Source organism: Vanrija pseudolonga, chromosome 6, assembly GCF_020906515.1.
Source record: "Vanrija pseudolonga chromosome 6, complete sequence".
NCBI classification, from domain to species: domain Eukaryota; kingdom Fungi; phylum Basidiomycota; class Tremellomycetes; order Trichosporonales; family Trichosporonaceae; genus Vanrija; species Vanrija pseudolonga.
In genome coordinates, this window is record NC_085854.1 from 2,317,384 (window position 1) to 2,343,672 (window position 26,289).

A 26,289-nucleotide genomic window follows, 5' to 3' on the forward strand; every position below is an offset into this window, starting at 1 on the left:
CGAGCAAGCACCTTGGCTTCGACTTTTGGAGGTTTGGCCTTCTTTGCCTTGATCGGAGCGAAGTGGTAGTGCAGCCAGAATTACTTTCCCACGGTGGTCGAATAAAAGTTGGCAACAGCCCCGTTCAGTGGTGGCCAAGGCGGAGCGAGGTCATGATGCTCCTGCCTGCAAGATTTCTGCGCGACGCCAGAGACCACAATCTTGGTACATTACACTCTCTACAGCATCAGCAGCAGCAGCAACACAATGGCATCAAAGAAACGATCAGCAGATTCAGCAGAGCTGAGCAACAACAAGGCTCAGGCCGTCGGCCAGGAGACGGCTCGCCCAGAGACCAAGGACGAGGGCATGGGCGAGTTCGAGGACGCGTGGGAGGACGAGATTGAGGACGAGGTCATCGACGAGGACATGATCCCCGAGGGAGACGAGGACGAGGATGTGGACGGTGGGTTACGATGCGCTTACTGATGCTAACCCCGCAGAGTTCACCCCGGCCATGGAGGACGAGGAGGCACCAGCACCCAAGAAGCAGACATACCTCCCGGGCACCAAGTTTGCCGCCGACGAGCAGCTCGTGGCCGACAACTCGGTGTACCCCTGCCTGCACCAGCTGTCGTACGCGTGGCCCTGCCTGTCGTTTGACGTGCTCAAGGACACGGGCGGCACCGACCGCTCGAGCTTCCCCGAGACGGTGTGGGTCGTGACCGGCACGCAGGCGGGCGAGGTGCCGGGCCAGGGACGGGCCAAGGACGAGGTGGTGGTCATGCGCATGAGCGGGCTCAGCCGGACGCAGTACGACGACGACAGCGAGGACGAGGAGGACAACGACGAGGTGGACGAGGACGCCAAGCTCGACTTTTTGACCATCCCCCACGTCGGCGCCGTCAACCGTATCCGCGCTGCGCCGGTCGCTGCCGGCGCCGCCCTCCCGGACCCGTACCACGTCGCGACGTTCAGCGAGACGGGCAAGGTGCACATCTGGGACGTCAAGCCGCTCATCGACACGCTGAGCGGGCCGTCCAAGCCGCGCCAGAAGACGCCAGTGCACACGATCAACGCGCACGGCAGGAACGAGGGCTACGCCGTCGAGTGGGGCCAGTCGGGTCTGCTGACCGGTGACATTGCGTCCAAGATCTACCTCACGACGCTGACGCCCACGGGCTTCACCACCGCCGAGAAGCCCTACACTTCGCACACGAGCTCGATCGAGGACCTCCAGTGGAGCCCGGCAGAGCCGACCGTGTTCGCGTCCGCGTCCGCCGACAGGACAGTCCGCGTCTGGGACGTCAGGAGCAAGGGCCGCAAGTCGGCCGTCAACGTCACGGCCCACGACCAGGACGTCAATGTCATTTCGTGGAACAAGAACGTCGACTACCTGCTTGTTTCTGGTGGCGACGAGGGCGGTGTCAAGGTCTGGGACCTGCGCATGTTTGGCAAGGCGTAAGTACCGCGAGCGGAGCGAACGTGGGTGTGGAGGCATCGGCGACGACATCGGCGTCGCCGATGTTCTTCATCACCCCTCTGCCCAACCCCCAACCTGCCACCCCCCGCTGACATTCCGCAGAAAGCCCACCCCCGTCGCCCACTTCACATGGCATACCGCGCCGATCACGTCGGTCGAGTGGCACCCCACCGACCCTTCCGTGTTCGCCGCGTCGGGCTCCGACGACCAGGTCACACTATGGGACCTGTCGGTCGAGCAGGACGACGACGAGGCGTCGCGCAACCAGGCGACCGGGCCAGACGGCAAGCCGCTCGACGTGCCCCCTCAGCTTCTGTTTGTCCACCAGGGCCAGAAGGACGTCAAGGAGATCCACTGGCACCCCCAGGTGCCCGGCATGGTGCTCTCGACCGCGTCCGACGGCTTCAACGTGTTCAAGACCATCTCGTGCTAGTGTGGCAGGTGCATGTGGCAGTAGCAAGCACGTGGAGGAGTGAGCGAGACGCGAGACGTACGCCGGTGGGAAACCTGAGGTCCCACGCCCCTGGTTCCAGCGGATAAACAAAACAACAGCACGAGACCAACCCGACGCGAGATCGGTGGGTAGGCACGTTGTTGGAATCTCACGGATAGATAGACCTTGTCGGGTGTCGAGTGTCGTCGAGCCCGGCCATGCATATAAACATTTTGTATATGGTGCCGGTGTGGGGGCGCACGGTTGGATCTGGGTGGGTGCGGACCGCGGACCGTGATCGGGCGTTGTGGCGCTACAGGGCTGGCTGCGGGGAGGGGGGGGTGTAGTCGACTTTTGCGTCATTGGAGGACTGTCTGTCGGCGCTAATGGTGTGTAGCTGAGAGCAGTTACGCGAGCCGAGATGTCATCAGCGACGGCTCCAGGGCTCCACCGCGACGTCGGCAGCAGAGAGATGCAACGTTTGCTTCTTCAGAGAAGCTGGCGACAGAAGCAAAAGTGAGTAGAGGGTCGTCAAGCTCATACAAGCATGTCACGCACCATGCTCTTGGCGGCGATCATCCTCCTGTGCATGCCAGTCTCTAGCTAGCGTCTGCTGCGGCGACTGGCTGCCAAGAGCCTCGGTTCCAGGGTGAAGATGCCGTCAGGCGTCCGGGTGTCCGCCGGAATCGCGCGTACCGAGGCCGAGGCGGCGACGGCGCAGCAGGCAGGCTAGTCAGGCCAGGGGAAGCAAGCAAGCAGGGGTAGGTGGGCCCAGTCAGTACGTGCCGTGCCGTGTAAACAAGCAGCCAGCCAGGCCTTTTCAAACTCGTGATCACTCGACCACCTCACGGCAGTTTGCTAGTTTCGGCGTCGTCGTCGTCGTCTCGTCGTCGTCTCGTCGTCGTCCACCCCCCCCCCTCCCCTGTGTCGTACACCTCGACTTTTGACTGTTGTTCTCTCCTCTCTCACTGTTATCGCTCTAATCAGAGAGAGTGGGAAGGTACCAGAGTTGACAACAACCTCGGCCTGACGATATCACGGCTCCATATCACACAAAGTTACCGGCCAGCCCCCACCACACCGCAGACACTACAACACCTGCCCACCCACACACCCCAGCCATGTCCGACAGCGACGGCACGTCGCCGACGCGGACGACGGCAAAGGGCAAGAAGGGCGAGCGCGTTGGCGCCGCCCTCCCCAACGAGCACAAGCCGTTCACGCTCTTCCCGCCATGGCTCAAGCAGGGCCTCAAGGACAAGCGGAAATGGAAGACGTTTATCCGCATCATGCTCTGCCTGATCGCCAACCTGATCATGATGGTGGTCCACAAGAGTGGGTACAGGTCGTGCGTGAATGAGCTGACGCCCCAGCCGCGGCAGCGCTCGGCGGCGCGTCCTTCTTCGGCATCGTCTCGCTCGGCATCCTCCCGCCCATGCTCCCATTCAGCATCAGCCTATTCGCCTACCTGTCCATGTGTCTCGGAATGTTGCTCGGCTGGATGTGGGGCGTGTGCGCCATGGTCTCGGCCAACCACGTCCGCGACAAGGCCCGCCTCCAGGCGCAGATGCAGGAGGTGCAGGCCAGCTTCGTGGCTACTGAACCGGTCGCACTGCAGATGCGCAGAGCCATCTTTGCCGGCAAGTTCCTCGACCCGCGCTCCTCGGCAGTCTATGGCGCATTCCTCTTCATCGGCGCCTACTTCCTGGGCCTGTTGCGCGCCGTTTGGCCCAAGCTGTGAGTCCGAGGTGACTGGCCGGCTAGGCGGGGGTGGAGCGGACTTCGCTAACGACCCAGGATTCTGACGTCGGTGTATGGCACAATCATCCTCGACTGTGAGTCAAGCACGCTGACGTGACGAGGAGGACACGAGACTGACCGCACATGCAGTGATGGTCACATTTGGCCCCCTGTTCCCTACTCCGCAATACATGCTGGCGGTATGTGGCGCCACCTTGTGCACGCACCCCAAAGGCGCCACTGACTCTCTGGCAGAAAGAGCTCATGATCCCGGCCTGCGTCTTCTTCGCGACCTCGCTCAGCAGTCTCATCCTCTTCTTCCCACAGTCGCTCAACCATGTCACCCTCGGCGCCCTGGTCACGGCGCAGCTCGGGCCCATCGATGCGCTCATCAGAATGCAGGACCAAGCTCTGGCCACAGACCCGAAAGACATCGACGGCTGGCACAAGCTTTCGGTAGACATGCACACCCACCGTCGCGACTTTGTGCGTGCCAACGGAGGTATCGAGGGGCAGGCCAAGACTCTGCAGCTTGAAGTTACCCGCGGCCGTATCAGCGCCGGACAGCTTGCACAGCTCATCACCAAGACAAAGGACCTGGCTGGTGCGGCGTTTGGCGTCGGCTCCTTCATTGTAAGTTGGCCAACATCAACACCCGCTCGCTCACACCTGCAGACCGTTATCGACGACCTTCACAAGACGCAGGCCCGCCTTAGCCAGAAGCCGATGCCGCACATCACTTCAATCGCCAAGGAACAGGTCCACCAGGCAATTGATGCTATCCACTCGGCTTCAGCGAACGGCCGCTCTCTCGACGACTTGATACCCCAGGTCGCCGACGCTACTGCAGACCTCCGCGCGGCATGCAATAAGGGCCTCGCAGACGCCATGCACTGGCTCGATGAGATCAACAACCACCGCTGGAAAAAGCACCCGGTCGACTCGCCCGCGATCACCGTCCGCCAGGAGAACGTTCGGTGGCTCAAGGAGGCTGTCGACGACTTTAACAAAACCAAGCATCTCTCCCTTCTGGAGCCATTCAAGGGGCTGTTCGATGACAAGACGGGCCGCCTCAAGGTCACCGAGGTTGACAAGGTCGCCGTGTCCCTCCGCAGCCTGTTCAGATGCTTCATCTTCACGTCGACGTACCTCAACTACGCCAAGACGCTCATTGACTACCTCGAGTACCTGCTCATGATTGAGCAGACCTCGCCGGAAAACAAGCTCCAGTTCCCTGGCCCCGCAAAGTTCGCCGACGACCTCCTCAAAACCGCCACGGATAAAAACCAGAACGACACCGACGGCATGAACATCAACTCGCCCCTTAACGACGACGGCAGGGACTCGACCACCGACCCGACCGTTAACAGCGACGACGATGATGATGACGTCGACGAGAAGAGGACCAAGAAGCCGAGGAAAACTCGCCAGCCAAGGCAATGGAGTAAGTGGCGAGCACTGACAAACAAGAGATGTGTGCTCACACTTGCAAAGCCAGGGACCCCGACGCCGGTGACCCTCAAACGATCTTCCAAAGGTTTGGACGCCACGCTTCCAAGGCATTCAACTCGCTCTACTCGGCGAACGGCCACTTTGCGTTGAAGTACGGAGTTGCATCGATGGCCATGTTTGCCCCGGCCGTTGCTGGAGGCAGCGCAAAGTTCTACTATGAACAGCGTGGTCTCTGGGCTCTCATCATGTCGCAGACCGGTCTGGGCCTTGTGGCCGGCGAGCAGATTCTCAATTTCATCGACCGTATGGGTGGAACTGTCGCTGGTGCCATCATCGGTATGGTGGCGTGGTACTGTGGTAACGGCAAGGGAAACGGCTTCCGCTATGGCTTTGTCATTTCTACTGTGAGCTTGTTATATCGCTCAGCGTGATCCTAACTTGCAGGCGTTCTTTTCCGCCTTCCCGCTCCTCGGTCGAGTCCTTGCGCCTCAGTCAAGCACTGGATTCTGGCTCATGACCGGTGTGACCACAACAGTAAGACGGATTCAAAGGACGACTAACTGACTCCAGTTCACGGCGGGATACAGTTGGGTCGATGCCAAAAACACAGCCGGCGACAACCCCGGTACTGGCTACTCACTCGCCGGAAAGCGAGCATTGACAGTTATCATTGGTATGTCACCATCCCCCAGTACTCCTGCCGAGCTGACACCTTTGACAGGTTTCTGCGTCGCGTTCATCGTCATGATGTTCCCCCGCCCAGTCTCGGGCAAGAAGTTGCTCCGAATGGGCCTCGCCAAGAACATCCAGGAACTCGGCTACCTGTTCGGCAGGCAAGTCACGGCCTTTGAGCAAGGTCGAAACGACGACGCAACGAACGTGGCACAGAACAAGGAGACGAGACGGCAAAAGTTTAGAGTCTTGATCCTCCGCATCTTCAACCGCGTTCTCACAATCGCGGAGAAGATCCCACAGGCCGCCATCGAGCCCGACTTCCGCGGTCCTTGGCCCAGAGATCTGTACCGAGAGCTCCTGCAGACCCAGTCGGACATGCTGGCGTCGTCCTCGGTGCTCTCGACGTCATACGCGCAGATCACGCCCGAGTGGTGCCGCGTCCTGACAGAGCGGAGCGAGCTGCTCCACCCGGCATTCCTCGCCGACTGCATGTCGCTCTTCTCGGTTCTGCGTCACGCGCTGCTGAGCGGCAGCCCGCTCCCGCCAGTGCTGCCGATCTTTGAGCGTCTGGCCTACTACCGCTCGGGTGTGCGCGCTCGTTTTGTGGCCGACCAGAGCGTGGTCAACCTGCAGCGAGGTGACAACGACCCCGACGGCGAAAACGAGGACATTGACCCGTCTGAGGACGACGAGCCGACACTCAAGACTGAGGCGGCCCTCGTCAACACGTTCAACCATGTCCTGACTTGGGAGTCGTGCCACGTGAGTAGTGTGGTCCGTGGCAGTGCTGATAGACAGGACGAACAACTGCCCATCTTTGCCACGGCCCTCATCTCGATTGTACAGCTCATCAACGGCCTCAACACCATGCACGAGGTCGTGCTCGAGCTCGTGGGCGAGGCCGAGCTCGAAGGCTTTGACCTGGCACAAGAGCGCTGGGCCCGAGTCGAGGTGGATGTCTAGACGTGTGGCTGTAATCATCCCGTCATATCTCTTGTGCTTCTTGAAACCTGCATAATCTCTCTCTCAGGCTACGATGCATACAAAACGCGTACAACAGCAGCGGCGTGCGGGCGGGCGCCAGGCTGCACACATGACAACACAAATCAACTACACTCCACTCTTTCTTCCTCTGCTTCTAATCAAACGAGTCGGCAAACTCCCACTTGTAGCAGTCGACACAGTCGAGGTCGGGACGGGCCTTGGGCACGCCGCCATGCTTGTCCTTGCCGCCCTTGTCCTTGTCGCCCTTCTTGCCCTTTCTTCCCCATCCCCACCAGGCAAGCCAGCCGTCCTCCTCGTCATCCTCGTCCTCGCCGTCCCACCCCTCATCGCCGACAGGCCAGGGGTCCGTAAGAACCTTGCCGATGACCTCTGATATGCGGTGGGTGCGAATGTCGACCGACCAGCCCTTGACGGTCACCGTGTCGTAGAGGATCGTCTGGCCGACATGGCACTTGGACTCGAGCGCGAACCCGGCCGCATAGCACCCGCTGTACGTGCCCGTGCACGCGCCCATCGGGATCGGGTCGGCAGTGTGGTACACGTGCGTGATGCCCGAGAGCTCGGGGCTGATGGCTGGCGGGCCGGGCAGGTGGAGCCTGCGCGACGGGAGGCGGTCGCCTGGCGCCTCGAACCCGACGGCTGGCGCGCCGAACGCGTTGCCGATCAGCGCGGCGAGCCCGCCGCCGAGCGAGTGGCCCGTGAGCCAGATGTTCGCGTTGGGGTACAGGTATGTCACGTTGTTGTACAGGTTCTGGGGGTCAGCCAGGCCAACACCGTGGTGGCCACTTACCGTCCCGACCGTCGCGTACACGCTCTCCTCGATCAGCGCGTCCTCGAGGCAGCTCTGCTTGCACTTGTACCCTCCAGCGTGGCAGTCGCACACGGTAGACCAGGAGAAGTCGACGCGGGCACAGCAGCACGAGAACATGAGGTTGTCCTGAGACGTCAGCAGCGCGACACACTTGCTGCTCACATTAAACTTGTCGTTCTTGGACGTTGGGCCGCCCGAGCCCAGCACGCCCGCCGACGTGCCCTTGATGGCGATGATGACTGTCGAGTTTGTCTCGTCCGCAAACTGGCAGGTTAGCGATAGCCAAGGCAAGCAAACCTACGACATGCCCGCGCAGCCCGTCGTCGTCCGGCGCCCAGCCGAACGGCACAGTGGCATTGTACCCCGGCAGCTCGTACCACCCGTCGCTCTGGGGGACAGAGTACGCGTTTGCCGCGAGCTTGGCGAGCGCGAGCACCGTCTGGCGGTCGCTCATGTCTGGCGCGTCGATCTCGACGTCTTCCCAGGTATCGTCATCGGGAGCGAAGCTCGGCGCCGACCAGCCAGAGTAGTTCGCCGCCTGCAGACCGAGGCGCTGCGCCTTGGCGGCCTTGGCCCACGAGAGCATGTGTGGCGCGCGGTGCTTTGCGCGGCGGATGAGCGTGCGCCGCGTGCGCAGGGTGAGCGGCTCGCTGGCCTCGGCATCGGCGGCGGCGAAGAGGGACGCGGACGGCCCAGCGTCCTGCAGGAGGAGCGCGGGCGCGTGCTTGGTCGCTCGGGCGAGCGGCGAGCTGCCCTGCGCGAACGCGTGCCGCGCGCCAAAGGTGACGGTTTGCGGCGCCGGCGCAGGCACGTCCTCGGACGGCAGGAGGTAGCTGAGCAGCAGGGGCGCGTAGTGCGTGAGCAGGGGTATCTTCATGGTTGTTGGGGTGGTGGTGGTGGTGGCAACGCGACGAAGGTGAGATGTCACTTGCGTGGTGCCTCGGGAGGCGAGCAGGTGAGTGATGGGTGGCGGCGGGATCAAATGGCGTCATGGCACGTGACTCATTTAGAGCAGCTGTTGTGGCGTGGCTTGTCGCGTGGCCCACGGCGCGGCGACGACGACGACCTCCGTGATGGGCCCCGCGGCGACTCTCATGGCGCTTAGGAGGCGGGGAATGAGGCCAGCCGTCGCGTCGCGTGGCAACGGGTAGAAGGTGAAGACAGGGTGGTGACGGAACCCTTCGTCTGCCACTCGCACCGCCCAGTCGAGAATAGCCCGGTCGGTCGCGATCACTCGCCGCTCGGATGACCGAACGAGCACTGCCATCGTTCGTCGTCCTGTGCGCAGCAGCGCGATTTCGGGCCCGCCTCGCTCTGATCGGGATGTAAGTACGAGGCGCAGCGGCTCTGCACCGCGCCGCGCCGTAGCGTCCGTCTAGTGTGTACGTTGCGGTCACTGCTAGTCGCTCGGATCCGACGCACTCGCTCCGAGCCAGCCAGCGGGCGCTAGTGGCGCTTGATGCGTCATACGCCGTGTCATCGTGTATTCTGTTCTGAACTGATCTTTGTTTGCCAAGCGCCGCCGCGTTGCGTGGATACCGCACTCGGAATGCACACATGTGGACCCATGTGGTGTGCCTCGGCCGATCGACTGGCTGGTGGCAACGCGCAAGCATCGAAACGATGACACGTTCACTTGTGTGTGGGAAGTGGTGCCGGTGCGAAGAATGGGGTGCGCACATGTGTGAAGTGGGCAGTGCGAGATGGATGCACGTTGATGGTATTGATTGAGAGCAAGCAGGCAGCTTCTACTGTCCCAGTCGTCGCCGTCGCACCGTCAGTAGCAGCCAGCAATGCACACCGCAGCTCTTGTCACGAATTCATAAAACTACAACTTCAGATGTAACCAAAAGAAAAGGGAAGTCACTCGCTAGGCCGAGACCATGGCGAGGCCGACTCCCCATTCGACGCGGTCGTCATGATCCGCGTCGTCGATGAGAAAGGGTCTTCGAAATGGTGCAGGCAGATAGCGCGTCTGCTGCTGCTGTTTGGGATTGTATTCTGCCGGCTCGTTGAGAGCAAAGGCTTTTGATAACCCGGCGCTGAGATCGTCGAGATCTTCGAGTGAAGAGCTCGACGCGTCCAGGGGGGGCGTGCGACAACAATTGTCGTCTTCGTCGTCAAGCGAGTCGGTGGAGCACGAGGAGAGCGACCGGCGCATGAGTGGGGGCGGCGACTGCTGGAGGCAGGCGTCGTCCTCGGCACCGGGGGCGGCGTAGCCGAAGTAGTCGCCGTACGTAGGAGTGGCGGCGGCCTCAGCGACGGCCTCGGGCTCGGCAGCCACGTCCTCGACGTGCTGGGGCTTCTCCGGCTCGGAGAGCTCGAGCCAGGTGGCGGCGACCTCGGTGTACTCGTCCTCGTCGTACTCGTCGTCGTCGTCGACGGCGGCGACCTCGACAACAGTCACGTCAGACGAGGCAGTGGTCTCCTCGCCGTAGGTGACGGCCGAGTCGAGGGTGTAGGCCTGGAGGCCGTTGACGTCGTAGTACTCGACGTCGTAGTCGGAGGCAGCCATGACGCTGACGCCGTCCTCGTCCGACTCGTCGAGGACGTCGTCGAGCCAGCGCTGCTCGACAGTCTCGAGCTCGTCCTCCTCGTCCTCGTCCTCCTCAGAGAGGGTGTCGAGGCCGAGGGCGGTGGGAGCGCGCCAGTTGGTGAGCTCGGTGGGGCCCTGCTCGAGCGAGGCCCAAGCGGAGCGGACGGCCTCGCGAACGAGGACACCGCGGAGAAGGGCAAAGCCGGGCTCGCGCGAGCCAACGGGTGCCTCGAGGTCCGTGAGCTTGCGGTTCGAGAGGCTCAGGAGGCGGACGCCAAGAGGCGTAAGGGTGGGGGCGACCGAAGACGAGAAGTGCATTGTGGTAGTCTTTCCGTTGGTCGTGGTGGTGGTAGTTGAGTAAGAAACAATCAGAGTGTTGTTTGACAGATAGTCTGGCACTGCGGTGGTGCGGTTGTTCAAGCTGGTAGTAGCGCGGGCGCTGGTTGGGTTTAGTCGCCTAGAGTTGATGGTGTCTGAGGGGAAGTCTGGGTAGCGGGCAGAAGGGGAGCTCGCATAGGTGTTGTAGGCGGAGGATTGAACATAATGGTCAAGCGGGTTGCTTTGGGCGCTGGATGGCGACAACGTGGTGTTGAGGCGGGGGGGTTGGGTAGTTATTGTTGTTGGGTTGTTGGGGGTGTGTGGTGGGGCTCGTGTGAAGCAGGGGGGTTGGGGTGCTTAGCAGGACATGATGGTTGTCAAATGTCCAGGTAGTAGAAGAGTAGTAGCGGTGTGTGTGGGAGAGAGAAGAGGAAGACGAGGCGTCGGCCGACAATGTTATATGTGATGGTGGTTGCCAAGTTTGTGTGTTGCCGCCATTGTGCGTGATGGCACAAGTTGACTCGGACTGACAAAGCGACGTCGGCCCCTGAATGCCTTACGTGGACCCTGCAAGCCCTGTGGCCGCCTCGCCGCCTCGCCGCCCCGCCGCCGCCGCCCTAACACCCACCCTGTGCCCATTCGGTGCCGGCGCCGGGGCGGTAAGCAAGCGTCGGAACGAGGCCGCAGCGGCCATGTCCAGGGTGTTGTGCGTGCTGGCCGCTGCTCACAGCAACACACATACCCACACAGAGCAAAGGCACAGAGCCTGGCCCACGGTTGCCAAGCACTCACCGTGACCATAATGGAAAAGCAACCCGCCAGCCAGCTAGCTGCTCGGCCGTCTCCGAATCCGCTGACTCGTCCCTTGACCTCTCGGTCCGACATTAGACTGCCGCTGACGCTGCTGATGATGCAGCCATTGAATGGGTGCACAATCAACGTGACGGGTCATGACCGCCGCCGCGTCAGCTCGGGTCCTCGTGTCGCATAGCTTGCCATTGTTTCGCATTGTGTGCTCGGGCCCAACGGCAACGAGATGCAACACGCACGAGCACCGTGCAACAAAACAACCAAACCACTTTTCCAACCACCGGCCACCCGGCCACCCTCGTCGTGGAAAATCACTTTGCTTTCCTTTCGGGACATCCCTGCGACGGAGTGCCCGGTGTGCGGGTAGCAACCACCAGCCAAACAGTTCGGTGTAGACCGAAGAGTAAGGCCGTATAGAGCAACCTCACCCAACTCACCCGCCGCTCGTCCGCAGCTGGCCCCGCTGCCGCTCACCCGCCCACCCGACACCCAGCCACCTTATTCCCATCAATGATCCCGCCAAAAGCCATTCGCACGACGACGCGCTGCCGACTGCCGCTGAATAAGCGAAAAAAACTAATGTGAATGAGAACCGGTCTAATCCCTGGTCGCTTCAGTTGTGGAGCGGGAGGCGAAAACCAAATAAAAAGTTGATGCCGCGTTGCCGTGGTACGCTGGTGCCATACAACGTGCGCGCGTGCGTCGTGCGTCGTGCGTCGTGCGTCGTGCGTCGTGCGTCGTGCGTCGTGCGTCGTGCGTCGTGCGTCGTGCGTCGTGCGTCGTGCGTCGTGCGTGCGTGCGTACAGAGTGGCGGTAGCATTGGCACGTTGTAGCGAGCGAGGCCAACTGCACGCGGCGGCCAGTATGCGGCGCCGCTGGCCGTTGCGTGCGCGCGCTTGCCTGCCGAGCGCTGTTAGTCGGCGGCTGCGGCTCGCTCGCTCGCTCGAGGTCGGACGCGGCGCCGGGGGCGTGGAATGCATTACGACCGCCATCGCTGCAGTGCGGCCCGAGTAGCCGTCGTAGCCGGCCATTTGCCCGGAAGAAGCCGGGCAACAGTAGCTGCATCGTCCTCGGGACAGGTATTGACGGGTTTGATGCCCGGCGAGGACGAGGTCGCGACGAGGCAGTCACTCGCTGGCGACTTTGTGGCGCCGGGGCTCGCGGGCCTCCGCCTCCGTCTCCGCCATCGTCCCCTCGCCTCGCCTCGCCTCGCCCTCGCCCTCTCCCTCGCCCTCTCCCTCGCCCTCTCCCTCGCCCTCTCCCTCGCCCTCTCCCTCGCCCTCTCCGCCACCATCCAAAAACGAGCACTCGCTGTTGCCTTCTACCCGAATCGAACGGGTGACCTTTCCATAGCACGACCATACTAGTGGAAAATTCTAGCCACTGAACTAAGAAGGCGCACGAGTTTCGGATCGGCGAGGAGGCTTTCGGGCGTGCCGATCTGTGCTGGGCTGGGCGCACGTGATCGTCACGCGTTATCACGCACGCCTCGTCGTGTCGTTTGTTGACGCGCGCGGGAATCACTTGCGCGTCTTGGCGAGGCGCGAGGTCGCGCGACCGCCTCGCCACCCCTCGCGTGTCGCGTCTCGCCACGGAGGTGGCTCGCGACGACATGGCGCGACGACATGGCGACAGCGCACGCCACGCTGGCTCTCGCTCGCCATCTTCGCCCGCGGCACTGGAAGATCACAGTGCAGATCCGCCTGATCACTCGCGCACGAGCACGCACGGACACCCGAACGGCGCTGTTCTCCATCTCCGCGCTTCGCACCGAGACGTCTAGCGGCTCCGAGGCAAGGGCGGTGGCTTGTGGCTGCCTCCTGGTGGCTTGCCCTCCGCGACTTGTGGCTTGCTGCTGATTCCCTGCCAATTTCCACAATACTTCCAGGCCCATTTCCACGCGCGGGTTGCGTGCCGGGAATCGGCCCGAGCGTGTGCCGTCCACATGCACGGCAGGAGCCGCTGTGTCCGCGGCCGGCCGTATTGGAACAGCGCACAAGGGTCATTGGAACTCGCGCTCGGCAAACAGGAAAGAAAAAGTTGGAATCGCAGTGTACCGGCTAAGCGGCACGGCACGCTGTGTGGAAATATGGCGGGCGAGCCCCGCTCCATGGGTGGTGACTGCCAAATGCCGGTCGGCCAAGTGTACGGCATAGGGGCACTGTGCCTGCCCTGATCATCCCCTTGCTGCTTAATTCTGATGCCGGAGGATCGCTCAATCTCCGCGACAGTTGGCAGCGCTAAGCGACCATCTCCGGAAGCGTTGCTGGCCTGCAATGGGGACGAAAAAGCAAGGTTGTGCTGCCTTCTACCCGAATCGAACGGGTGACCTTTCCATAGCATATCCATACTAGTGGAAAATTCTAGCCACTGAACTAAGAAGGCGGACGAGAAATTAACTGGGTACATTGGTAACGAGGAAGGATCGGAGCCCGTAGTGATTGGCGTCGCGTTTGTCTTCCTGTGCCGATCAACAGAAGTGCGTGGGCAGAATGTGTACTACGGTCATCATACATCACCTTGTAGTGCTTTGGGGGGGGGCTGGAGTCCGTGCATGCAGTTCAATGGGGCGTACGATGGCGCGGTGGTGGTGTGGCTGTGGCGCTAGTGCGGCGTTGGGGAGGCATGCACGAGGTGTATCGAGGACTGGGGTGCATCTTGCGCTGTCTGTGAGGCCCGCGGGTGGGTGACTAGACCTCCTGGTCTGCGTATTCTGTGTTATTGGGAGTGGGTGCGGTTTCTGCTCTTTGACAAGAAGTCAAGTAGACTTGCCAAGGGGAGGTTACCCGTTCTCGGTGGAATTACGACCCACTCTCTGATCAACGACTCTCCACGCCCTCCTTCTATCCGAGGCCGACAGGAAATAACCCACACAAGTACCCACAGACGAACAGTCAACTCTGCCGAACCCCCATGATGTACTGCAACCCTCAACACGCCGGAAATGGCGCCACGAACGGTCGCCGGAGAGTCTTAGCACCCGGGGATCGTCCACAGGACTCAAAATGGCGCATATGCACCTAGAATACACTCGAATGTGCTGTCTACATAGAACTATGGCGCAATTGTGGCCCTGTAGGTCCCCATGAATGCATAATGGGGAGTTGAATCCCATGGGGATCTACGTCGACGAGGATCGCCAAAACCGCCTCGAATTCCATCATCCCTCCCCACATGCATACGTCCAAACTCTCACTTATGACGTCTACGATGCATATCACCAATACCCCCAAACCACACCTCCATGCATTTACTCGGGCGGCGTACAGGGTACCCCAAGTGCGAGCCACGGTCGAAGTGACGGAGATCACCTGCCACACAAGTGCCACCACGTGGCATGGTGCCTGAACCACCCAAGCGCCCCGTCATATCGACGCGTCATAGTTGACAACAACCCTCCATCACCCACTCACACACTCAACAGCATGGCCCCGATCCCGCAGCGCACGCAGCAGCGCGCGAGCCCCGCAGTGGCGGGGTACGTTGCCTCCGGGCTCCGCTCGGGGGTGTACACGTCCATCCCGCACCTCGTTCCCCCGACTGGGCTGGCAGCGGCGCGCGTCGCCGAGCTGACGCAGGAGCTGGTGACCACGCGGCCGGGGGAGCTCGCGCGCTGGCTTTCGAGCCGGCCGCGGCCTGCCGGTGCCGGGTTTGAACGCGTCCTGCGCGACTTGTCGCGGCACACGCGCACGCTCGACGCCATGCTCGTGAGTGGCCTCCAGGGGGGCAGGCAGCTGACGCTCGCAGAAAGGGCCTACGCCCGAGTCGTCCGCCACGCTGGCAGAGGTCAAGGCCGTCCTCGCCCACCTGCCTGCTGCGGCGCGCGAGCTCCTCGCCAACGAGAAAGAGCACACGTTCAAGCCCTTCGGGTACGAGGACGCGCTCGCGCTCGCCGCCGCCAGGTGGTTCAAGCACGAGTACTTTCGCTGGGTGGACCCGATCAAGTGTGCGCAGTGCGGCGGCGAGACGCGGGGCACCGGCGCCGGCCAGCCGACGGCCGAGGAGCGCGCCGGCGGCGCTGGTCGCGTGGAGCTGCATACCTGCGTCAACTGTGCTGCTGTTCGCCGGTTCCCGCGGTATAACGAGGTCAAGGCGCTCATGGGCTCGCGCGAGGGGCGGTGTGGTGAGGCGTGATCGGGAGGGAGCGAGGCTGACCCACAGGCGAGTTCGCACAGCTCTTTTATGTTTTCTTCCTCGCGCTCGGGCTCGAGGCGCGATACGTGTGGAACAGGTGCGCGTGGCGCGAGATAGAGCTGACAGCAGCGAGGACCACGTGTGGACAGAGTACTGGTCGCCAGAGCTCGGCCACTGGGTACATATTGACTCGTGGTGCGTCGAGCTAGGTTACTCGGGGTGAGCTGACGCCGCAGCGAGGCGGAGACGTCCAAGCCGCTGCTGTACGACCGTGGCTGGGGCAAGAAGCAGGCGCACTGCTCCGCCGTGGGCGCGAGCGGCGCAGAGGACGTGACCCGCGCGTACGTCGACGGGTGGGACGAGTGTCTCGCCCGGCGGAGGGCGAAGGACCTCGGCGGCGGGCCGATATCCGAGGCGTATCTGGCACAGGTAAGCGGGAGCTAGCGCATTGAATACGAAGCTCACGCCCAGCTCATCACCGCGCTCACGGTCGAGTGCCGCGCCCACCTCGACGACGAGGAGCGCGCGCGCCTAGAGTCCATGGACGAGGCGCAGCAGCGCTGGATCGACGACGAGAAGGGCCGCTGGAGGGAGGCCGAGCTCGTCAACCTCCGCGGGAGGGAGAGTGGGCCCGAGGAGTGGCGTGCTGAGCGGGACGAGCTCGGCGCCGGCGGGGCCGGCGAGTAATGCCAGGCGGAGTTGTCACACGACGCCCAGCACGAGGCCACCCACCTCTGTACCATTACACCACCTGTCACACCCACCATACTCGCACTTGCTTCGCTCGTGCGCGTGACCCATACTATGCATATGCTACTGCTACTACTTCCTGTGGAAGGGTATCCTGAAGCCGCTCAGCAGCGTGCGGGCAAACTCCTGCGCGTCCTTGCCCTTGGCGTTGGTCTTGAAGTGCATGTGGAAACCGGGGATGCGGGGGTAGTTGTCGAGGTTGGCCTCGACCTGGGGGAAGAGGGCGGCGGCCTGGCCCGAGACACCAAACGACACGACGCCGCTGAGCGCCGAAGGCGAGGTCTTGGACGCCGACGCGGCGGGGAGCTCGATACCGGGGAATTCACGGATACGCGGGAGGACAAAGTCGACGAGGGACTGGATAAAGTCGTACATGGCGTCGCCGCGGAGCTCGACCTTGGCGGCGACGGGCATGCCGGCGCGGAGCTTGAACGCAGCGGCACCGTTCCTCGAGACGACGACCTGGACGCCGGTCGAGGCGCGGCCGCCGCCCTGGAACGACTCGCCCGAGATGGCGCGGAGGAGCATGATGCCCGTCAGGAGCTGGTGCTTGCTGCCGATGGCGGCCTTGACCATGGTGTGGAGGGTGATCGACTCGAGCTCGGGGATACGCTCGACCGTGATGCCCTTGGTCACCTGCTTGACTGGGCGGTTGCCGCGCGGCTTCGCGTTGGGCCGGTTGGCCTCGTAGCCCGTGACCTTTGGCTGCTCTGCCGCGGCCTTGGCGACGGCGGTCGCGACCGCCTTGTCGGCCGTCTCGCTCGCGCGGTGGTTGTACGTCATGTACAGCAGGTCGGACGCGAGGCTGTTGTTGTAGTGGTCGCGGTAGCGCACCTGGTGCGTCGGGCCAAGGTGCACCTCGGGGACCGTCCACGCCTGCTCGGCGGCGGCAGCAGTAGCGGCAGAGGACGACGACGACGACGACGACGCGGCGGCCGACGACGAAGCGTACCGCACGCTCGCAGCGAGGGGCGAGACGTAGGCCGCGCGCGAGGCCGAGGCGACTGCTGTGCGGAGGGACATGTCGTGTGTGGGTGGTGTAGTAGAGTCGACGAGATGCGCTCGATGCGATAAAAGCCAGCAAGCAATGTTCGGACAGGCGCGGCCAGGTCGAAAGTTGACTTTTTGCTTCCGTCGCGGCAGAGTCGCTGGCTGGGCAGTCGCTGGCTCCTGACCGGCGGGCCGTGACGTCGACCACGTCCGTCTGCGCCATCGCACCGAACACCACCACCACACTCACACCGACGACGACGACGACGACGACAACGACGACCAAGCGGCAAGCAACAACGGCCCACACAGCTCCAGCCGCCGCCGCACCATGCCCGCGCCGCCCCTGTCCATCCTCCAGTCGCTGTCCCCGCGCGTGGCCGTGCTCTCATCGGACGATGTGGCCGACTCGTGCGCAGCCAACGGGTGTACAGGGCTCGACGAGCTCCTCCGTCCTTGGGAGGGCGGCACCGACCGGGGTGGGTTGTTGATGACGGGCCCAGGCAGGCCGTAGTGTGCAGATCGACTAACATTGCCCAGTGTCAATCCTCTCCACGACCCTCACGCCCACTGTCCACCCCACGTTTCCCCTCCGCTTCGTGTCCTATGCGTCAGTGTACGCCAACCCGCAGCTCGCGTCGCCCAACCCCGAGCTTGTGGTCGACCTGATCGGATCTGGCGTCGGCAAGCTCAAGCCTGGTGGGTGTGGAAGAGATAGCGCCGCGCTGACCCACCAGAGGAGGAACAACACTATGCGCTGACGCGCGCGCTGCTCCTCGCCTCGCGCCCGCTCGTGCCGTACGAGACGTTCAACCACCCCGTCGGCGTGCTCTTCGCCGTGTCGACGTCGACGCCGGACCCGCTGGCTACTCTGACACGGCTCTACGGCCAGGGGGTCGGCACGGGCGCGCAAGCGGCGCCGTGGATGGACGGCGTGCAGGTGCTCAAGTTCTTCGTCGTCGTGCACGACGTCTCGAAGCGCGGCGAGGACCTGACAGCAGCGAATGAGCTGCTGGCCGCCGTCAAGAAGTCGTACGGACCCCACTCGACCCTCCTGGTAATCAACAGCAGGAAAGACCTGCCCAAGCTGCCAACGCCAGATGCGACGCCGCACTCCGAAGTGCCAACCCCGCCGCCCAAGGACGACGACGACCCGTCCGCCCTGTCCCAACTGTACGCGTCGACAATGTCGTCATTCATCCTGAGTCCCGTGTCGACTGTCGCGGGGGAAGCAGACGCAGAGGAGAAGAGCACGAAGCGGTACGCGGCAAGGCTTAGCCCCGAGGACATTCAGCGCCTCATTGCGCTCGTGCGCGAGCTCGTTGTCCAGAGCCTCGTGCCGTGGATGGAGGCCAGGGTACGCGAGTGGAACGAGGCCTACCAGTCCAATAAGCGCGGTCTCACCGGCAGGCTGTTTGGCGCCGGCCGCAAGCTGTTTGGCAGCCGGCCACAGAGCCCCGCACCCACAGGCGGGGGAGGATACAACGCCATCAAGGGCTACTACCCCGCCAACTCGACCGACGCTCTCTCGCGCCGTCTCGCCGACTTTGCGTTCATGCTCCGAGACTACCGATACGCATCGGGCGTGTACGATACGCTGCGGCGCGACTACACCCAGGACCGAGCATTCCGGTACGCGTCAGCCGCGACAGAGATGTTTGGCCTCTCGCAGCTGCTCTCGCACCCTTACTTCTTGCCCAACACTCCGCCAACTGGCCGACCAACACCGTTCACAAACCTGCAACACTCGGACATCTCTGCATGGCTGGAGCAGTCGGTGTTGACGTATCTCGGCCGTCCGCCAGCCATCCAGATTCAGCTCGACGCCTTGCGCATCACGGTGCTATACTACGAGGCGTGGAAAGCCATCAACGAGTGGCGTGGCGTCGGTGCGGCGCTCGTGCGAGCAGCGGGCGAGGCCGACGAGGCGGCCTGTGCCGTTCTCATCGAGGAGGCGGCCAGTGCAGACACCAAGGGCGGCAAGAGCAACCGCGGCCACAGACGGCAAGCGTTCCACCTCGTCATGGCGGCGAGGCGCTACGAGAAGGCCGGTCTGAAGCACTACTCGCGTCGCTGCCTCGAGCGCGCATCGGATATCATGCGTGGCGCCGCGTGGACGGCCGCCAACGACCGGATAGAGTACTCGCTTGGCCGGCAGGCCTACACCCTCGGCGAGAGCAACCTCGCTGTCGAGCACTTCCTGCGTTTGATGCAGCGCAAAGACACGCACTTTGCAGAGCACCAGGGCATGGTGCTCGAGGACATGGCTCTCGCTTACGAGCACCTCGCGGCCCAGCCAGAGCAGCTCGAGGCCGCCAAGGACAAGCTCCGACTCCCAACGCCAGTATTCAACAAGGCCAAAACACGCATTGTGCTGCCGGCCGAGGCATCATCGCGCGGGTCGAGCGAGGCATGGTCTGACCTCGACTCGCGCGCCCTCGGTCACTGGGACAGGAAGGGCAAGAAGCCCATGAGCCTGCTTCCAGACCGATCCCGAATCGTCGCCTCCGTCGGCGAGACGTTCCACATCGAGTTGACGGCCTCGAACCCGTTAAACTCGCCGCTGGTGCTCACGAACGTGACCGTGTCTCTCGACCCCGCAGAGTCTCTCGACGTGGAGACGATTGACGAGATCGAACTCGATCCGTACGAGACGCGCCAAATTGCCCTCGCCGTCACCCCCAAGGCAGCTGGCACTTTCACCGCCAAGGCCGCCTCGTTCAACTTCCACCGCTTCTTCCCATGTGTCGAGTCGCTCGAGCGCCGTGGTCGCCGTTTGAACAACACCAAGGCGCAGCGGCTGACGCCGACGTACGCCAAGGACACGACGCTCACAGTGCATGTTGAGGCATCGAGCCCGCGCGTCGCCATCGAGATGTTTGGCGTCCCCGAGTCGCTGTACGAGGGCGAGGTCGTGGAAGCGCAAATCAAATTACAGAACCGCGGCGCACTCGCTGTCGAGAACGTTCAGCTGGTGACCAACGTATACGGAATCCTTACATTACAAGGTGGGCTGGTAGTACCAATTCAATGCTGACGCGACGCAGAAGATACCCAGCATACCGATACCCCCACATCAATATCCAATACGATACAGCCAAGGTCCCCGTTGACACTGTACCCGGGCACGATAGCGCCTGGGGACACGGCTGACGTCGGTGTCCGCTTCACGGCGCCGTCCGCGGGTCCGGTTGAGCTGCTGGCGCTCGCAGTCTTCTCCACGGTCGACGGCGGCGCGGCCGGCGGTGCCCGGCTGACGCACGCTTCGGACGTCAAGAAGCTCTTCACAATCTCGACGGACGTCACGCCTGGTCGGCAGGGCGTCCTCCTCAATGTCCAGGTCACGAGCCATTCGGCGCTGCCGCTCGAGCTCAGCGCGCTTACTCCTGTAAGCCAGCACTGGAAGGTCACGTCGACTCCCGCGCCTGCTGGACCGTTGTACCCGAACCAGACGCTGCGCACCGTCGTGCCCGTCTCCACAGCTGGCGCCAGTACACCTGACCTGGGCCAACCATCTCTGGTCGCCAATCTCGGTCGCGTTCTCCAGCACAACTACGACGCGCTCACGCCGATCGAGCCGGCATCCGTCACCCTCACCGTCCCCGACGCTGACTCGGGCTACCTCATCTCTCGCCGGCGGTACCGCTACCGCTTCGCTGCACAGAACTTTGGAGCGCTGCCCAAGGACCTCGTTCCGCGCGTGGTCCCGCTGTTTGACCCGCTGGACCTCGACCTTGCGTTCTCCTGGTCCCAGGGTGAGCGGCGAGGCCACGCAGCCGTGCACGGCCTGCTCCCCGCCCCGCGCTTCAGCATCGTCGAGGGGCTGCGGCGCGATATCGAGTCGCAGTCGGGTGCGGCCAAGCGCACGATGTACGAGGAGACTGGGCGGCTGCGGCGCGCGTTGGTCGACTCTGTCGTGGACGGCGTGTACGCGGTCGAAGAGGATCCGATTGTGGTTCGTGCACGCGTGCCTTCTGCCAAGGCTGGACGCGTCGAGCACGACTTCAGCAAGGGGTAAGTTGAATCGTTCCTTCACGCGCTGACACCTAGATCTCTCGTGTTGCCCGTGACGATCGAGGTGCAGAACCGGTCGCCAGCACTGTCGGCGCGATGGGCCCTCCGGCTCCCGGGCCCACAAGCACAGTCTTTCGCGTCGTCGTTCCCCAGGCCGCCAATATACACTGGCGCGTTAGCGCACCGCGGTGCGTTGGCGCCCGGGGCGAGCGCGACGGTCGAGGCCGGCCTGTGGGTCGTCGAGAGCGGGCTGGTGAGCTTCGGCGGATGGGAGGTACTTGGAGAGACTGGCGATGGTGACCCAGCCGACATTGCGCCAAGTGATGGCGATGACGATGCTACTGTGGCATGGTCGCCACGTGTTTCGTGGTCATCAATCGCGCCTCTCTCTACTGTCGAGGTTATCCAGGCATGAAGATGCATCGTGTACGTTGCTGCTGGCTGTCGCATGGGCCGTGTGGGGATTGGTTGCCGAGATCAGACGTGATCCATTTGATCCTGGTGAGATCACTAAAAGTCACGTGATGTGATCCAATAAACACGGCTGGGCGGTAAACACACGGGGATCAGGTGAGTGCCTAGTGGTCTGCCCTGATCAGCCACCCAGCTGTTCCCCAGCAGCACACGACAATAAAAGGCCCACAGCCATCCCCGTCTTGTATCTGTATTACACACTCTCTCTCTCTCACCCCACCCCCCAACTTAACAACACTACAACATGTCTGGTCGTGGAAAGGGCGGCAAGGGTCTCGGCAAGGGCGGCGCCAAGCGTCACCGCAAGGTTCTTCGTGACAACATCCAGTGCGTCGAGGACCACCACCACTTGGTCTATTGCGTCCACTAACACCTCCCACAGGGGTATCACCAAGCCCGCTATCCGCCGTCTCGCCCGCCGTGGTGGTGTCAAGCGTATCTCGGGCCTCATCTACGAGGAGACCCGTGGCGTCCTCAAGATCTTCCTCGAGAACGTCATCCGCGACTCGGTCACCTACACCGAGCACGCCAAGCGCAAGACTGTCACCTCGCTCGACGTCGTCTACGCCCTCAAGCGCCAGGGCCGCACCCTCTACGGTTTCGGCGCCTAAGCGACTTCGTCGTCGTATCGTTGCGTGTCACTTCGTCTCCACATCGGCCAGAGCGCGGCTTCGGCCCTCTTCGTTTTTGTTAGCATTCTCTTTGGAGCGACGGCGCAGTTGTAGGCCGATGCGACGCCCGTGCTGTTTGATGATCGCGTGTTGCAGTTGCAGTTGCACATGGAATGGAAAGACTGACTGATGGTGGTGGAGTCAACCGCGGTAGTGGCGGCGGCGCTCGCCGAAAATCAAATGTCCCAATGATCCGGACACCCCCGCCACCGTGCCACCACTGCTCACAACGATGCAATGCCATGGCTATGTTACAAAATGCACACCTACTCGTCATCACCTGCCTCCTCCTCATCACCACCGGCCTTCTCAAAGAAGCCCTGCCCTTCGTGCTCGCCGGGGCCGAGAACAGCGTCGAACGCCGCGCGGCCGGCATCGGCGGCAAAGTCCAATGCCTCAGTCAGGGTCTGCCCACCAGTGTATCGCTCGAGTCGGACGAGCCCTGGTGGCGAACACGACGTTGACGTCGTCACTGCCGCCGCCGTAGCTGACTCAACCGTATGCTCGAGGTAATACGACTCGAAGACCGCGCCACCGGGCACCAGGCGCTCGAGGAACGGCTGCAGCTTGGCCTTCGCGTCGTCGCCCACACCCGCCTCCGTCCAGAGATACACGATCCACTGGCCGGCGGGGCACGAGCCGGTTCCCTCGCCCATGATGAGCGCGCGGGCGAGCGGCGCACCGTCAACTGGCGGGAAGACGACCACCCCCGTGTCATCGTCTTCGGGCACCGCCTCGTCCTCGTCAGCGTCGGGTGGCGGTGCTCGCTTGAGCACGCCCGGCTGCGACGTGACCACCGCGATGCCACGCGCTGTCGTGCGTGTCCCATAAGAAGCCACTGGCACGAGCGACGGCGGGAGGAAATCGTCGCTCGTCACCACATGCCCGGCTGAAAGTGGTCGTGGGTGGCCGGGAATCTTGACCGTCACCCCACCATCCTCCACCCCGATCGCCTCGGGCATGGCCTCCGGGCCAAGCACATACGTCCCGCCGAATACTGCACATGCGCTGTGTGCGTCAGCGTTGTGTTCGTAGAGTGGGGCTGCGCAGTGGGCTCGACGTTTGTGGCACATTCTGAAAGCAATGTTGCTTCCGGATCCGAAAAAGTCGTCCACTACACTCACCGGCAGTAGCCTTGTGCGACCTCACCGGCACCGCCGTATTGCCCGACCAGAAACGCAGAGGGGCCATAGCGGCCCATGGAGCGGAGATAGCGGCGTGCACGGACGAGGGATGCGAGAGCCGGGTCGGCCGGGCTGGACGCGTGCGCAATGGCGTACGTTACTGCTGCTGCCAGGCGCGGGGGGAGCGCGAACGCAGCAGTCAGAAAGTCGAGGATACCGTCTTGCTCGTGGCCTTTGAGCTGCTCTTCGTCCTCAAACTCGCCGCCGATGAACATGAGCGCCTTCATCAGCCGGCGCTTGTCGAGCAGGGACACCGACTTGTCCTGGAACACGTCCTCCTTGCCGCCTGGCACGCGGCGCGCGGCCCCGTCCTCCCAGATGGACACGCCGTCCAGCAGCCGGAAGCTGACGTACTTGCTCACGTCGCTCGAGATGAGCGTGGTGACCAGCGCGCCCCGGCTCGGCATGAGCGCCGGCTGCAGCGAGATGGCGTACCGCCGGCGGTTGGCCTGCAGCGCTGGCGTGAGAGCTGTGGTGGTGGCGTTGGTGAAGCGGATCCGCTGAGCGCGCAGGTAGTCTGACGAGTCTGAGCGGGCTGCGCTGCTCGTGCTTGGCGCACCGGCCCGCGCTTGTGCCCACGTCGCCAGCTCGTCGAGAGTCAGGCTAGCCTCATCGCCGCCATAGTACTCGTTTCCGTCCAGGTGGAGGACCGACTTGCCAGCCTTAGCGAGCGCGCTGGGGCATCAGCTCTAGTCAATAGACGATGCAATGGTGACGAGCACACGACTTGGAAATCAAGTCGGATCAACGACGACGGGGTACCGACGCTTGCTCGAGCGCGGCACTCGTCCGCGACTAGCTAGCTAGCTAGCCGACTCACGCAGCAGCAATGCTCTCTGCGAGCCCCGTCCCGAGGACGATAACGTCGTACTTGTCCGACTCGAGCTCCATGGGGTTGGGGTTAGGGCGGTGGTGTTATCGATGCAGATTGGGAGTCGGTATTGGGCGCGCGGTATGTAATTTCCACTGGGCGCTTGCTTGCCTGCTCGTCTGCTCGCCTGATCGCTTGCGGCCGATGGCGGAAGGCTGAGGTCACCGAGTCGGATTGGAGTTGGGCCGTTGTGTCCAATTCCGGGGCCGCGTAGAGTGGACAGCTGGCTGACTGTAGGCTGGGATTAACGGGGGAGATAGAGAATGGAGTCGAGTAGACAGACAATGACGCCTTGGGCCGGATGCCTGGCGGAGGGAGGGGCTGCCTGCACTGGGCTGGCGGGCCGATGCACGCCCACGCAAGCCAAGGGCCCCCGAGTGAGTCGGGCTAGTCGGGGCTGGGGTGGAGGATTGCCACTTATTGACTCCCCCCAGATTTGAATCGACTCGTTTCAAGCTACCTCCCCCTAATCCGTCAGACTCCCGCCCAGGCAGCCTCCCACCCAGCGCGCCAGCGCCCAGCGGCGGCCGCCACGCACGCCACGCCACGACAGTCGAGTCGTCAAGCATCGTGATTCCCTCTTCCCCCCCTCGCCACTATATAACCGCACGGCACTCTACTCACCACCCACCCCCACCTCAACGAACAACAGCCATGGCCACGTCTCTCGCAGTCCCAATCGCCTACATTACGGTGCTCGTCACCTCACTGGCAATCTTCTCGCGCATTTATAGGCGCCGTAGAGCTGGTAAGTGTCAACACGACGCCAAATTGCACCCAACAGTGGTGATAAGCCAGTGCCAGTGTAGCAAGCCAAAGGCGCTCGCACTGGCGCTGGCACACGCCCACTGCTGCTGCATCCATCAACCCAAAGCACCCCCGCTTACACATCCGCCTGCAGCTGAGAAGACGTCGTTTGAGCCATGGTTCCCCGCCCACCCCGCCCGCGACATTTACATTACGCTGCTCGGTGCCGAGCCGCCCGTGCCCGAGAGCATGCTCAAGTCTGCTCTCCTCGTGCGCGCCACGGCCGACGTCAAGCGCATCTGGCGCATCAAGGAGGACAAGCAGACGCTCCAGGGCCTCCATCAGCGCGGCCTCGTCGGCGACGATACCATGGCCCGCTTTGCTGCTGCCGAAAAGGAGCTCGAGGCCGAGATTGTCGACGTCGTGTCCGAGGCCAACACGTTCCGTAACGGCTGGGGCACCATGATCTTTGCCACGGCCTCGGAGATGGCCCACGCCGAGCGCACCCGCGACACTGTTATCAACATTGGCAAGGTCAAGGCTCTTGAGGGTTAGTTGGATGGCACATGGACACCACACACACACAGTCGCTGACACCGACAACAGAGAAGCGCCTCAGCCTCCGCGCCAAGCTTCTCGGTCTCCCCGTCGTCCAGGCCCAGCTCGCTGCCAACGCCCAGCAGCGCTCCCCCGGTTCCGTTTCTCCTGTCCGTTCTCCTTCACCCGCTACCGCCGCCAATGTTGCCACTACTCCCCCTGTTGTCGAGTCGTCTTCGCCCATCCACTCTGGCGCGTCCACCCCGTCCAAGTCTGCCACCACTACGCATGCCACAAACACCCCGTCAAAGAAGGCTCTCAAGGCCGCGGGCAAGAAAAAGTAAAAACTGTAGCTTATCATCCTCTCGTGCAGAGTATACCCCCACATACTGCACGTCTCAGTCTCCCCCCATGCATTAACATCCACACTTTGTCGAGCCACGAAGAGAACCTGCTACGCCGAGCCAGGCGCCAGACGTCACCATGCGGTGTACGAGCCGGGTTGCATCACCGGACCCTGAACTCACGTGGAGGTTGCCAGCCTTGACTCGATTTTCTTGCACCCAAACTCGACTAGATATGATCCGGCCGGACGCCACCCAAGCGGCCCTGGGCAGAGCAGCAGCCTTCGGACGTGTCGGTCGGTGGCCACCACTGCAAGCTACCACATGGTCA

At 62.9% G+C, this 26,289-nt stretch overlaps 10 protein-coding genes and 1 non-coding gene across 11 annotated transcripts; 6 read left to right on the plus strand and 5 right to left on the minus strand.

Moving 5' to 3' along the window:
- Positions 1 to 169: 169 nt before the first annotated feature.
- rrb1 (Ribosome assembly protein rrb1) lies at positions 170 to 2,140 on the plus strand. Its single transcript, XM_062775256.1, has 3 exons — positions 170 to 445; positions 483 to 1,440; positions 1,565 to 2,140. Exons 1-3 carry the CDS (start codon positions 247 to 249, stop codon positions 1,893 to 1,895), a joined length of 1,488 nt encoding a protein of 495 aa, XP_062631240.1. The 5' UTR covers positions 170 to 246; the 3' UTR covers positions 1,896 to 2,140.
- An 876-nt stretch (positions 2,141 to 3,016) lies between these two features.
- On the plus strand, positions 3,017 to 6,725 carry SPAC57A7.05_1 (putative protein; the record flags this gene model as incomplete). Its single annotated transcript, XM_062775257.1, has 11 exons — positions 3,017 to 3,230; positions 3,269 to 3,632; positions 3,693 to 3,730; positions 3,786 to 3,835; positions 3,891 to 4,268; positions 4,311 to 5,079; positions 5,130 to 5,491; positions 5,532 to 5,621; positions 5,658 to 5,760; positions 5,809 to 6,524; positions 6,561 to 6,725. 11 exons carry the CDS (start codon positions 3,017 to 3,019, stop codon positions 6,723 to 6,725), a joined length of 3,249 nt encoding a protein of 1,082 aa, XP_062631241.1.
- Positions 6,726 to 6,752: 27 nt separating this feature from the next.
- Positions 6,753 to 8,496, minus strand: ATG15 (Putative lipase ATG15). The gene is made up of 4 exons (XM_062775258.1): positions 7,880 to 8,496; positions 7,741 to 7,842; positions 7,558 to 7,704; positions 6,753 to 7,518 (listed from the first exon to the last, which is right to left on the minus strand). Exons 1-4 carry the CDS (start codon positions 8,453 to 8,455, stop codon positions 6,901 to 6,903), a joined length of 1,443 nt encoding a protein of 480 aa, XP_062631242.1. The 5' UTR covers positions 8,456 to 8,496; the 3' UTR covers positions 6,753 to 6,900.
- Positions 8,497 to 9,448: 952 nt separating this feature from the next.
- On the minus strand, positions 9,449 to 10,432 carry LOC62_06G008716 (uncharacterized protein; the record flags this gene model as incomplete). Its single annotated transcript, XM_062775259.1, has 1 exon — positions 9,449 to 10,432. The coding sequence occupies one exon, from the start codon at positions 10,430 to 10,432 to the stop codon at positions 9,449 to 9,451; it is 984 nt and encodes a 327-aa protein (XP_062631243.1).
- A 3,112-nt stretch (positions 10,433 to 13,544) lies between these two features.
- Positions 13,545 to 13,627, minus strand: LOC62_06G008717. Its single transcript is given in 2 exon segments — positions 13,545 to 13,580; positions 13,591 to 13,627. It is a non-coding gene; the product is annotated as a tRNA-Thr (tRNA).
- Positions 13,628 to 14,658: 1,031 nt separating this feature from the next.
- png1 (Peptide-N(4)-(N-acetyl-beta-glucosaminyl)asparagine amidase) lies at positions 14,659 to 16,174 on the plus strand. Its single transcript, XM_062775260.1, has 6 exons — positions 14,659 to 14,949; positions 14,990 to 15,365; positions 15,404 to 15,473; positions 15,503 to 15,568; positions 15,613 to 15,805; positions 15,848 to 16,174. The coding sequence occupies exons 1-6, from the start codon at positions 14,668 to 14,670 to the stop codon at positions 16,061 to 16,063; spliced, it is 1,203 nt and encodes a 400-aa protein (XP_062631244.1). The 5' UTR covers positions 14,659 to 14,667; the 3' UTR covers positions 16,064 to 16,174.
- Positions 16,175 to 16,198: 24 nt separating this feature from the next.
- On the minus strand, positions 16,199 to 17,149 carry MRPL7 (54S ribosomal protein L7, mitochondrial; the record flags this gene model as incomplete). The annotated part of the gene is made up of 1 exon (XM_062775261.1): positions 16,199 to 17,149. The coding sequence occupies one exon, from the start codon at positions 17,147 to 17,149 to the stop codon at positions 16,199 to 16,201; it is 951 nt and encodes a 316-aa protein (XP_062631245.1).
- A 231-nt stretch (positions 17,150 to 17,380) lies between these two features.
- TRAPPC8 (Trafficking protein particle complex subunit 8) lies at positions 17,381 to 21,552 on the plus strand. The gene is made up of 5 exons (XM_062775262.1): positions 17,381 to 17,595; positions 17,657 to 17,815; positions 17,854 to 20,124; positions 20,164 to 21,130; positions 21,167 to 21,552. The coding sequence occupies exons 1-5, from the start codon at positions 17,448 to 17,450 to the stop codon at positions 21,543 to 21,545; spliced, it is 3,924 nt and encodes a 1,307-aa protein (XP_062631246.1). The 5' UTR covers positions 17,381 to 17,447; the 3' UTR covers positions 21,546 to 21,552.
- A 255-nt stretch (positions 21,553 to 21,807) lies between these two features.
- On the plus strand, positions 21,808 to 22,355 carry H4.1_2 (Histone H4). The gene is made up of 2 exons (XM_062775263.1): positions 21,808 to 21,931; positions 21,987 to 22,355. The coding sequence occupies exons 1-2, from the start codon at positions 21,849 to 21,851 to the stop codon at positions 22,213 to 22,215; spliced, it is 312 nt and encodes a 103-aa protein (XP_062631247.1). The 5' UTR covers positions 21,808 to 21,848; the 3' UTR covers positions 22,216 to 22,355.
- A 160-nt stretch (positions 22,356 to 22,515) lies between these two features.
- Rep (Rab proteins geranylgeranyltransferase component A) lies at positions 22,516 to 24,590 on the minus strand. The gene is made up of 3 exons (XM_062775264.1): positions 24,280 to 24,590; positions 23,400 to 24,134; positions 22,516 to 23,283 (listed from the first exon to the last, which is right to left on the minus strand). Exons 1-3 carry the CDS (start codon positions 24,348 to 24,350, stop codon positions 22,542 to 22,544), a joined length of 1,548 nt encoding a protein of 515 aa, XP_062631248.1. The 5' UTR covers positions 24,351 to 24,590; the 3' UTR covers positions 22,516 to 22,541.
- Positions 24,591 to 24,939: 349 nt separating this feature from the next.
- On the plus strand, positions 24,940 to 26,048 carry sec66 (Translocation protein sec66). The gene is made up of 3 exons (XM_062775265.1): positions 24,940 to 25,078; positions 25,232 to 25,627; positions 25,684 to 26,048. Exons 1-3 carry the CDS (start codon positions 24,985 to 24,987, stop codon positions 25,956 to 25,958), a joined length of 765 nt encoding a protein of 254 aa, XP_062631249.1. The 5' UTR covers positions 24,940 to 24,984; the 3' UTR covers positions 25,959 to 26,048.
- Positions 26,049 to 26,289: the final 241 nt, after the last annotated feature.